General features: G+C 44.0%; 1 protein-coding gene across 1 annotated transcript in view; it reads left to right on the top strand.

Annotated features, from left to right (window-relative positions):
* Positions 1–222: 222 nt before the first annotated feature.
* Positions 223–12,292, top strand: part of XKR4 (XK related 4) — a 234,486-nt gene continuing 222,416 nt past the window's right edge. The window contains exon 1 of the mRNA XM_074897722.1: positions 223–1,091. Coding sequence (XP_074753823.1) covers positions 244–1,091 — 848 coding nt within the window. The 5' untranslated portion in view covers positions 223–243. The remainder of the gene's footprint in view (positions 1,092–12,292) is intronic.

The following is a 12,292-nucleotide window of genomic DNA, read 5'->3' as shown; positions in this document are numbered from 1 at the left end:
GGGCTGAGCGCGGCTCCCCGCGGGCGGGCGGCGCTGCGGGCGCGGCCGCCGCGGAGGAGCCGCCCGCGGGCGCGCAGCCCGGCGCGGAGCGGGGACAGGGGACGCGGGGAGCGGCGGGTCCGCGGCGGCTGCGGCGGCGGAGGGCGGGAGGCAGGAGGCGGAGGAGGAGGAGCAGGGGGAGGCGCGGGATAAAGGAGCGCTCGCTGCTCCCGCTCGCTCTCCGGCGGGGCTGAGGGAGGCATCATGGCCGCGAAGTCGGACGGGCGGCGGAAGATGAAGAAGGGCGGCGAGGTGGCGTTCACGCCGCTGCAGAACTCCGAGCACTCGGGCTCCGTGCAGGCGCTGGCCCCGGGGCTGCCCGCAGGCGCCGGGCAGGGCGGCGGCAGCGACGACGATGAGGCGCCCGGGGGCGGGTGCTGCAGCGGCGGCGGCGGGGACGGCTCGGGCGGCGGCTCCCGCTGCTGCTGCTGCTGCTGCTGCGGCGGCGGCAGAGGAGGAGACGGCGGCGGGGGCGGCGGCGGGGGCTCCCGGGGCTCGGGCGGGGGCTCGTCCTCCTTGTGCCTGCGGCTGGGCAGGGAGCAGCGGCGCTACTCGCTGTGGGACTGCCTCTGGATCCTGGCCGCGCTGGCCGTGTACTTCGCGGACGTGGGCACCGACATCTGGCTGGCGGTCGACTACTACCTGCGGGGCCAGCGCTGGTGGTTCGGGCTCACCCTCTTCTTCGTGCTGCTGGGCTCCCTCTCCGTGCAGGTCTTCAGCTTCCGCTGGTTCGCGCACGACTTCAGCACCGAGGACGGCGGCGCCGCCGCCGCCGCCGCCGGGCACTGCCCCGCCGCCGAGAGCAAGCTGCTGGTGAGCAGCGGCTCCGCGGCCGCGGACATCGACGCCGCTCGCCCCTGCACGCCGCAGCGGCAGGCGTCCACCGCCAGCAAGAGCAACGCCACCAACAGCAGCAGCAACGGCAGCAGCAACGCCGCCGCCGGCGGAGCCGCCGGTCCCCGCGCCGGCAGCGGCAGGTCGCCGTCCTGCGCCTTCTGCATCTGGCTCCTGCAGTCGCTCGTCCACATCCTGCAGCTCGGGCAGGTCTGGAGGTGAGGAGCGGGGCGGGGGGGAGGCGCGGGGACCGGGGCAGGCTCCCCTGGCCGCGGGGGAAGGAGCCCGGCGGCGGGCGGGACCGCGCACGGCGAGCGGCCGCCTCGCCGCCCGTCCTCCCCCCGCCCCGGGGTCCCTCCTTGGGACGGCGCGCCCCGGGCCGCGAGTGAGCTCGGGGCGGGCCGGGCCGCCGCCGGGGCCCTGAGTGACCCCGGGCGCGGGGTGTCCCGCCCCGTGGAGGGGAGCCCCGCCGGGTCCCTGAGCGCCCCGCACCGCACGGGCGGCCGCCGCCCCGGGAAGTGTGCGCCGGGGCTGAGTGAGAAACGGGAACGCGCGGCGGGAAAGGGGAGCGCCCCGGTGGTGTGCGCGGCGGGAAGGGGGAGCGCCCCGGTAATGCGCGTCTCCCGGTCTCCTCACATGGGGCCAGGACCGCGCTGCCGCCAGCGGGGAACTTCACCGGCAGCGCGGAGTTGCTTTCCAGAAACTGTCAGCGAACGCCCCGTTACCGTGTTTTGGTATTTATGTGGAAATACGCGGCGTGCAGTCCGCTCCTCGCTGTGCCTGGGCGTTTCCTATATATGTAATGTAGTAAAGGGATCTCTTCTAAATCAAACTTTTGAGTAGCTGCTCTCAAAAACATTCGCAAGCGACGTAACGTGCGTTATGGAAAGGATGTGCTGAAGTCGGCAGTGGAAGGCACTTGCTGAAAAGGGAGATGACATCATAGTTTGGAAAAGTAATTTTAAGCACATTTCCAGAAAAGATTCATCTGGAGGCCGAATGCCCTGCAAGTACATTTAGTGCTGCCTGAAAAGTACAGAGTTCAGAATGTGTAGCGGTGCGTAAGGAGTGAAAATTTCCCCTATAAAATCATAGAAGATAGATGCTGTGTTGAAGAAGGTCGTGCACTGGGGCACTGCTCTAAAGCAACAGCTGAAATTACTTGGGGGGGTTTCTCGTCTGATGGGCTCATGTTTCTGTTCTGGAAACACCAGTTTGTTGCAATTATTTTATTAGAGAGTTTGTTTCACGTTGTTACTCTAAACTGCAAACTCTGGCAGTTTTAATCTCTGTCTCACCCTTTTGGATGGGGACTTTTGCTCCGTATTTGTGCAGCATCTGGTACAGCTCAGTTCTGCTTGTGGCCTTTAAGCATCAAGGAGTCCAAGTGCTGCTAGGTAATAGACCAAGAGGAAGATCTTGGGATGCCATAACTATCTTTCACTTTGCAGGTTCTTTGGTTTATTATAAAAAATACAATTTTCTAAACTTGTGAAACTAACTCACAAGTTACAGGTGTGCTCTATATTAACTATGCCACAACTTGAGAAGGAAACAGAATTTTGTATGAAAAACGGTGCTTTGTTCTCAACCTTGTATGCTTGTGTGCTGTACCTCCATGGTTGAACAAAAGTTACATTTAGGACTTTCTGAATGAGATGGTCTCATGTAATGTTTAGTCTTGATCCAGCAGAGACGGAAAAGTAGGTACAGCGGCTCAAACTGTACACAGAAGATAAACAGTGTGCATCATGCTGAGCGACACAGAACAGAGTTTTACAGAGTCTGGCATTGTGACTCTGTATTGGAAAACACAAAGAGCGGGGCTTTGGGTGGGGCAGGGTGCGATCCAATATTGTACAGCACTTCTGTCAGATGAGGTGGCGGGGATTTGGAAGTCTCCAGCTGCTTGCTTTTTGATGAAGCACAATCTCTTTTAACATAAGGTTTGCTCCTTGCAGGAGCACCTGGTCCTCTATATTTAAAACTAGCTGAGCTTCCTATCATATGTAGCTTTTCTTCATGTTTTATGCGCAGTAGCATAAGACTACCAGAATATTAAATTGACAAGGACGTTATTTATATTTTAGCCTGTTATGCTTTCTTTTTCTTTCCCCAGTGCAAGAGAGCCATAGAATTGTTTGTCTGTCAGTAACTCCGTAGTATTTGTTTGCAGTTTTCCACAAATGTACAAATTATATGGTCGGTTGTACACAGTCTTGCATATTAGCACTTCATGATTGATTGAAGTGACTTCATTTTCATTCCCTAGGTGTATTCCTCATAAGGGAGAGCCTTTGGGCTCATCTAAATCTAATGATCAGCACCAAGAAGGAGAGGTGACGTCAGCCCTTGAGAAACTCTGTCCATAAGCATGGTGTCAGATCTAACAAGATCTGTGGAAATTTTCTGGAAAATACTGTCTCTATTTGGACACTTAATAGTCCAAAACTTCTGCTTCGCAGTGTAACATCTGCACTGGCCCGAGCAAACAGCTTCTGAGCATTTAGGCTAAAGGATGATCTGAAGTGTTTTCCATCTGCATGTGTTTGGAGACAAACTCCTTCTCTGACACAGCTAAACAGACCGTGCTGGCTGTGTTAGTATCACAAGCGCACACATGCTGGGGGCACCATCCCCACAGTTGACAAAACCTGTGTTACACTTTGTTCTGTGCCTCTGTGTGTGTGTGTGTGTGTGTGTGTTTCCTCTCAACTTTCAGATTTTTCTTTTTCTTTTGCCCCCCCTTCTTTTGAGCCAGAATGTAGCCTATAGCTACATTTAAGTTTTCTGTTACTTATTTTATTTAATCCCCCACAAGCAAAAAGGACAGTAATGTTTCTGTCATTTCTCTGTTGACAAGGAGTCCTGGGTATGTGAAGTGAGGTTTTGCATAAAGGTCAAGGGTATCAGGGAATAAGGAGAGAGGTTTGCTTGTGCCTGGTTCCTAATACATTGAGATTGGTGCTCATTCTGCTTTCATTTGGTGTTTGTTGTCCTCAGTCTCCTCTTAAAATGTTGAATTGATTCTTGGGGTCTTCAATTTCCCTTTTTTTGTTACATTGCCAAAAGTTTTTTGGGTAACTGTGACAACTACTTATTTAAGGAAGCCATTCTAAGGAATGGGGGGGCAGCACTGGCAATCCCAGTGTTCTTGGATTAAAACCAAAAAGGTGTAAGAATGAGGTTTTAGTGATTAGTTCTGTCAGGATAATTTTTAACAGTTCCAAAGATTTTCCTTGTCTTACATTCGAGATGAATTTTTGTTTACAAATATATTGAAAGCTAGATCATTGCAAATGATTATGTGTTAATTTTAACTAAAATGTGCTAATGGGAAATGAATGAGGTCTTTAATGCAGCATGGAACAATGCTGGAAATAGGCAATCTAAAATTACTAAACCATTTTTTTCCTAGAGCGTAAAGAAGTGGAGCTGCAGGAGCAGCTAAGCTGCCAATCAGTTCTGAATAAAAACATGTTGGTTTTTTGGGGTTTTTTTTAAAAAATTGGTATAACTTTTTTTTCACCCACAAATTTTAGAAGACTGAATTCTTCCATTTTGAAGAATTTTTTTTTTTTTCCAGAGGGTTGGATGTTCACAGACTTCATGATAACACTGTCCCTCAGTTAAAATTCCAGTGGAGTCTCTGAGCAGTTGCTTGCCACAGCTGAGTGCAGCTACTAGGCCTTTGTTGGCAGTTAATTTCATGTTAAAATATGATCACTGATGAGATTCTGCCTGCAGAGATATATACAGATACATTTCCTTATCCATACTTCCTGTGTGTTCTGCCGTTTACCAGTATACGGGTATGGAAGCAACAGTATGGAGCCCTGTTCTCCCAAGTCGGTGCTGTGAGAGACACAGCTTTTTATTAGCAGACTCCAGGGAGCACAAGGAGGCTGTAAAGCACAGGGTCTTTGTATTCGGTTGAAAGGAAAAAAGGAAAGTGTGTGCTTTAATTTATAGTCTCTAAGGACTATGTAGAGGTATATGGACCAGTAGGATTCAGATAAACTATTGCCCTTTGAGCCTGGCATAAAAGTATGTAACCACTGCCCTTGAGCATCCCTTTGATTCACCAAGCTTCCCAGACTTAGCCCTGGTTTTCAGATTTTGCAGTGGATAACAGGGCTTGGTGACTGGATGTAAGAGATAATAGTGGTCACTTGTCATCCGTGGAGCTGATTCATTTCCTTGAAAACTTTTTCTCTGGACAAAATTTCTTCATTTGGGCTGGCAGGATCGGAGAGCCATGCTTGTGAAGCTGGGTAAGCAGGTCCTGAGAGCCAGCCCTGGGGAGAGCACAGGTTGCAGGAAATTGGGAGAGCAAGAGCAGACTGGAGGACTTGATGGTGCCCATCTTGAGGTGTCTGGAAAGCAAGAAGTAGCTCCCCGAGATGACCGTTGTGCCCTGTAGGGGAATGGCTTGAGCAGGCTGCCTTGGTTCTCAGAGTGCTTGGGATTCCCACAGTGACTGTCATTTTGTCTGAAAGGCTGCAGTCAAAGTGCCTGAAAGGGAACTGTCAAGTCTCTGTAGCCAACAAGGCCAGAGGAAGGGTGAATCAGTGGAAAGAAGACGACTGGAAATTATATTTTAAAATGTTTTCTTGGTAGCTGAGATGATTCTGAGATGATTAAGTATATCAGTTTCAACAGAGTGAGGGATTTTGGCTGAGATTTGCTAGCTGTGTGGGAATCCACCTAGAGAAGGAGGAGACGCCAGGTTAATTGCTGACCTTTCTAGCTGGCACTCCTCCAGGGCAATTATCTGTTCCAAAGTGGGTCTGGTTCCCTGAGAAGTGATGCTATGATTTAGCTATATCTGTTTATGTGCAATACTAAGAAATCATTACCTTCCTTCCCCTTCCTGGTTCTTATTTGGAAAAAAAAAAAAAAAAGGTGATGCTAGATCCTGGAAGCAGTGTGAGTATCCTGTAGAAGGATTTTTCATAGGCCTGGATCATCTGCCAGAGAAACTTCATTGCCTTTGCTCACAAGCTTCACCTCTGCAATCAGTTGATGCTCTTACAATTTAAAAAAAAAAAAAAGAAGAAAAAAAAGGCAAAAGGTGTCTGCACAGTGGATAGGAAGTCCTTATGACTTACTCAGGTGCTCACTATTAAGACTGAGTGGACCCCTAAGCTGGAACTGTGAGCAAGGTAGTTCAACTTAGGAAAAACATCATCAGTCTTTCAATCAGCTCAACTCTGTCCTTAAATAGGACATAATTAAATAATGTCCTTAAATAAAAATTGTTTTCGCACTTTTGCTCTACATAGTAGTTTCGACACTTTTTTTCAGTAGTAGCGTGGGAGTTCAGTGTAGTTAGGTGGTCAATAATTCCAGCTGCCACTGGACTTCACACTGAGATGTGATAATATCTCAATCTGACACCAGTTTTTCTCACTGTTTTGAAATCTGTCAGATAATTTGTCACATTGAGTCCAAATTTATGAATCATAGCCATTTCTTAGACAAGATTATTGCATATCCTCCCCATCTGTCTCTTAGTGTAGTGAAATGCTACCACTCAGCAATACCATGTTTCTTTTATTGAGTTACTGCAGTGCTTGAGTGAAAGTTTTACTGGCTAACTGTTTTGATTGCTGTGTCTTTAGGACTCAGGAAGGGTGGTGGTCTGTCAGAAATAGGAATTAAACTTTCCTCTTTTTTTTCCCTCTGAAGGCAGGATTAGAAGGGGCAGCCCAGCCTCTAGGTTTAAACTTTTGCTAATACATTCAGCAGGATAAATAATCAGTGGGGTTTTCTTTTGTGAAGACAGTGATATGCAGATGAAGGCTGTGCCTTTCATATTTTTTTTTTTTGGCAACACAGAAGTGAAGCTTTACTATGTTCTTAAAAATCTCTTACAAGTCTGCATACAAATCAGATTTGGTATTCAGTTTATTCTAATAACCTAAACTACATGTAAAAGATGCTGATGTACTTTAGAAGAAAGACACTGTACTTTAATAATTAACAAGGGTTCTCTCTATAGAGAGTATTTATCAGTTACGTAAGTTTTCAGATTTTCAAAGGACTGCTTAAGCAGTAAAATTTCTGATTGCTCAGTTGGCTTAGTGAGAGAACTAACATTTTATACACAGAATGCTTTCTAGAAACTTACATATGGGAAGAATTTATATTTGGCTTTTTCCAAAACAGTGGAAAATCTATATGATTTTAAGGATTTGTGTTTCAGAGGATTTTGTGTTACCATGTATAGATATTATTCTAGAGGTCTCCTGATGCCGTGCAGGAATGTCTATATGTACATACCATGAATTCAAAGAAATATTTCACATTGTAATTTGTTTCTAAATGTTGTAAACGTGCAGAAAGAAAGTTCTTTCAACCACATGATTTTTTTTTTACATTTTTTTTTCCTAAAATTTCTGTGTTACTTACATTAAGAAAAGTATTTAGTGCTGAAAGGTCAGTTTGCATGTCCACATCTCCTGTGGGAAAGCAAGAAAGTGTAACATCACAGCATGATCTATAGCTTCAGTTATCCTGCTCCGTATCTTCAGGTTATTTATATCACAGTTTACTTTGTTCAGAGAGTATTCTCCTTGTCAGCTGGTTTAGTCCTTAATATTTGTCCATAAGGACTGACTTGGCTACAGAGATGCAAAAGTTCTAGGAAAATGAAAATTAAATCAATTCCTATGTCACTTACAACAGTGTTAGCTCATTCTTCTATCTCTCTGTTCCAATTAAGTAACTTTTAATATACTGCAGATTAATCACAACAATGACTTACAGTTTCAGTAAACAGGTTGTTTGGGAGGGATTTATCAGGCACAGACAAAAATCAATAGCTCTTTTGCTTGCATTTCAAGGTACAGTAGAAATTTGTGGTTGCTAAAATGTATTTACAAAGTGGTGCCATTTTTGTCCATTTTAGAACAGCTGTCAGTTGTATACATTGTGTCAAGTAGACATAAAGGAGTGGAAGTGGCAAACAGACTATAAAAAGAACTGTTTTGACTTGCTTTTTCTAAAATGAAAGGAGGCTAATATAAAAGAGAACATGAGGGAGAATTGAGGGAGCATATAAAAAGAAGCAGGCTCTGAAAAGACACAGGAATACCAGTTAATCCTTGTACACTGTGTACCTAACTCCAGTTTATTTCCCTTCAGCTACTGACTAAAGATAGGTTATCCGGATACTTTTCTAAGTGACTGCTTGAGAGACTGGAGAAGGAGGCAGAAAAAAAGAAGAGTTGTATGTCTGGGCAAACTCACAGCGAAATGCTAGATAAACTGATTGCAGTGAGTAGTCATCTAACAATGATAAATACAAATGGGACATGTCAGTTTGACATCAGTTTACAGGGAAGAGAGTACTCAAGTATATTTTCATCAATTTTAGAATTAAAAAATAATAGGTCTTGCGTATATATTTTTCCAAGAGATTTTACCTGAATTTTCTTACAACCATAACCTGAATTATCATCTTCCTGTGGGCTCTGATTGCTCAAGTGGTGTCTTACCACTCTCCCTCTCTGCATGGCTGAAATGGGTAATAATGTAGGTTTTTTTCCCCAAAGATAAAATAATTGCTATACGATGTTATTATTTCCATTACTTTTCCTTTGACAACATGTTTGTGCTGTTCACTATGTTCATGGTATAAAATTTGTAAGGCGAGCCATATAAATCTTTTTGAGTGGCAGGGATAATCAGTGGGGGTGGTTAATGCTATCAGTTACAAATGATTTGATATCGTGAGTTGGAGAGAATGGAGCAAGAATGTTTTTCGTGGAGTGTTTTCAAAGGAACTTTGGCAGCCAATGATGTGACAACAAATGTAGCTGCTTCTTGTTCTTCTAAAATTGGAAGGTGTGACTTAGGCAAGACTAATGTACTAAGGACTGGTACCAGCTGTTTTAGAGAAAGTTGCAGATGTTTTATGGGGAATAAAAAATGAATTAACCTACAGATAGAACAGTTTTCCTTATCTCTATCAGCTGCTATAGATCAGATTGATTTCTGCCCTTAAGAATGAAGGTTAGTGGTGCCACAGTTTTCAACATTATTCACTTTAATGGGATGTTTTCATGTAAACATCTGATCTATTTTAGGATCCTGCCAACTTCTTTGAGTGGTGTTTTATCATGTGTAGTGCATGGGATCAGTAGATTAGTTCCAGCAGGTCCAAGGAATGTACCTTGTAATATCAAGCACTAGACTTTGGTTCTTTCTGGAGGGATCGATAAATGCATAGGAAACAACAAAAAGCCACTGTGCTGATACTTTAACTTTTTAATAGTGGTGAGCGTGGAAAAATAAGCTTTGTCACTGTAGATGTGTGGTTTTCTTATCTTAAGGAAGAGCACGGGTGGAGTTGTGTCTCTTCTTATTTTAATTCAACCCTAATCTTTATATGCTCACTTTATATGGAAACCTTTCTGTGAGCCAGATCTAAAATAGGACTTAGCTCCGCAAAGCAGAATTTAGATGTACTTCAGGCATATAGACCTGAAAATATGTTCTAGAAAATTGGGCTAAACAGCCTTGTTAGGAAGTTTCTTGAGGAACTTAAACATAATGGATCATAACGTTCAACTTGAAAGGGTCCTAGAGGCTCATATTTCAGCATTTTGGCTATGTCCAGGACCTCCCCAGCACACACAGCCTGAGTTCCTATTTCTCGTTGAAGCCCTCTGCAAACCAGAAGCTGGGTTGGAGCGGCACCAAAATCCATTAGTGAATCCAGTTGGCAAGCATTACTTAAACCTGCTTTATGAACAATGATGAGCTTAGATCCCTGACAACTATTGCTGACTTTGCCTTGTTTTACAGTACTGGAGAAATGTTGCTTGTGATTAGAGTATTTTCTCAGGCTTTAGAGGATCCAAGTCCACGGCCCTTTCCAGCCATGAGGGCTCAGATCCTATCTTTCCAAGTGCTTTCTGCACTGAGGCTTAGGCTAGACTGGATGGGAACATTTACTGTCCTTCCTGCTGGAGCTGTGTCCTCGTGCTGACAGAAATGTCATGACTGTGAGGCCAGAGGGGAAGACCTAATACTTAGGGCCTTCAAATGGGACCAATTACAGATTTCATTGTCTTTCTTTTTAGTGCTTAATTGATTTTTGTCTCCTGCCTTTTAACTTCTCTCTCTTCTATCCTAAAAGTACTCCGCCAGTATTTCTGTTTACAAACATTCATCCTTCATGTATAGTATAACCACAAACAGCACCATAATACAGATCTACATGAAGATGTTTGTGTCTACTACAGCCTGCTTAGCTTATGGGAGTAGCTCTAGATGACCTGAATTAGCTGAAGGATTGGTTTATTCATTTTCTCATCAACTTTTCCCTGTCATATGTAGTCAACCTTAGAAAAAGAGATAGAGGAAAGGTGCTTTTGATGTGTCACTCAGTAGTTGTTTCACCCTTTTCCTCCACTGTCTCTTGCAAAAGTGAATTAAAAATTTAAAAAATGCTTGAGTTCCCAGTTCTTGCTCTGAGTTGATTTCTTGATGTCAGGAAGTACTTCTTTCCAGAAAGGGTTGTTAGACATTGGAATGGGCTGCCCAGGGAGGTGGTGGAGTCCCCATCCCTGGAGGTGTTTAAGAGTCGGGTTGACATAGCGCTGAGGGATCTGGTGTAGTTGGGAACTGTCAGTGTTAGGTTAACGGTTGGACTAGATGATCTTCAAGGTCTTTTCCAACCTAGTTGATTCTGTGATTTTTGTAGTTGATTTTTATCAATGTAAGCAGCACAGTTTTATGGCTGAAATAAACCCCTATCTTCATGTCCCAGCTTCTTGTCTCTCAACTCGCCACAAGTTCCAGAGGAAGTGGAGCTCAAGTTTTCAGTATGCACAATTTTTATTCCCTTTTTTACCTGTCTGAGTTTCAGAAATTAAGAACTACATCTCCCTTTTATTTTCATTGGAGTGGAGCTTACTGCCTTTTTTTTTCTTTTTTTTTCCTTATAAGGGGGAGGAGACTTAAAATGGCTCAATCTGGGCAGACAAAAGCAGTGCATATTTCTGAAAATGTTATCCTTTAGTTATTTAGTACATCTTTGCAGTCTAGTTGTTATATGGATATTATGTAGCTTCATTTTTGTGACATACTCAGAAGGAAGATGATCTAGGTGGAAACAATTCAAAGCAAATTATCCTTTCAATGTGCCTGTCAAAACATGTTTTAAGTTAAAAGTGTTGAAAACATTAACATCTCTCCATAATGGACATCATTGGGATATTAAAGCAAGATTTCAATATTTTAAGGATTTCTTTCCTTGAGCGTTTGTGCTTATTAGGACCATAATATGCTATACAGCTTAAAAAGTTCTGTTCTTCACCCTATTTCCTTCACCTACACACTTCTGCTGCTTTAAGTTAGCTCATCACCTCTTTTGTGCTGTTTTACTTATTTGTTAGTTTGCTTTATAAACTGTATCCAACATGGTATGGAAAAAAATAGCCTGGGTAACAACAGTTAGGAATTTTTTAAAACATAGTGCAGGTGCTAGAATGAACTTCAGTCCGAAGCTTCCAAGCACTGGATATTTCAGCTTCAAAAACAATGACATGTATGGGTGACAACAGACAAATAAGCTGAGTGTAGAACATTTCCAGTAGTAATGGTGGAAACTACATTCAACACAGAATTATTGGAAAAAGCATAAATGTAATCAGAGTTCATAGTATATTAAACCAAGATCTTCTGTAAGTAAAGGCTGGGCAATTAAAGAAGATTTACCCAAGTGAAGCCAAATACAGTGCAGAGGATAATTAATGTGGCTGAGGCAACTCAATAATAATGGCTTTGAACTTTTACAATGGCGCATTAATGCACGTGTCAAAAGGAGGGATTGCATTTACGGTCAACAACCATTTGTTAGGAATCTTTACCACACAGGTTAATTAAGAACTCATGATAACAGAGTATGAAAATTACCTTACTGAACTAAGGGCTGTGTTTGGTCCTTAAGTATGTCATTAATTATTTTTTCTGTACATAAAAAATAAAATTTTGGAGATATATGTTTTTCTATAACCTGTATTCATTCTGTTAGTGTCACTTCTGTGGCAGAGCTGCTCTGTTAATGATCCAGTTGACTTAGAGGATTAATTAATTATTGGTTGTGTTCTCTACATGGCTGGATTAAATCAAGAGGGCTGCTAAGAAAACTAGCAAAGGGTTCAAAACAAGCCACCCTGCCATCAGACCCTAAATTTGTCTTCGAAGAGGCTCATGCATCCCCTTGTAGAGCCCACTGTTGGGTTTGGATAAGCAGAGCATAAAAATTCAGGAACTGAGAAGGCTGTAGATGAAATGGACCTGTTACTCAGATGCTGTCAGGTAGACAGAGAACTTGAGAATTTGAGCTTGTTTTGTGAGTTTATGGGGATTTTACACGCATCAGTGTGAAAGTATAGCTCCTCTA

This window comes from Athene noctua, chromosome 2 (assembly GCF_965140245.1).
Source record: "Athene noctua chromosome 2, bAthNoc1.hap1.1, whole genome shotgun sequence".
NCBI lineage: Eukaryota > Metazoa > Chordata > Aves > Strigiformes > Strigidae > Athene > Athene noctua.
Note: the sequence above shows the minus strand (reverse complement) of the source record. Positions and strands in the feature narration are given on the sequence as shown.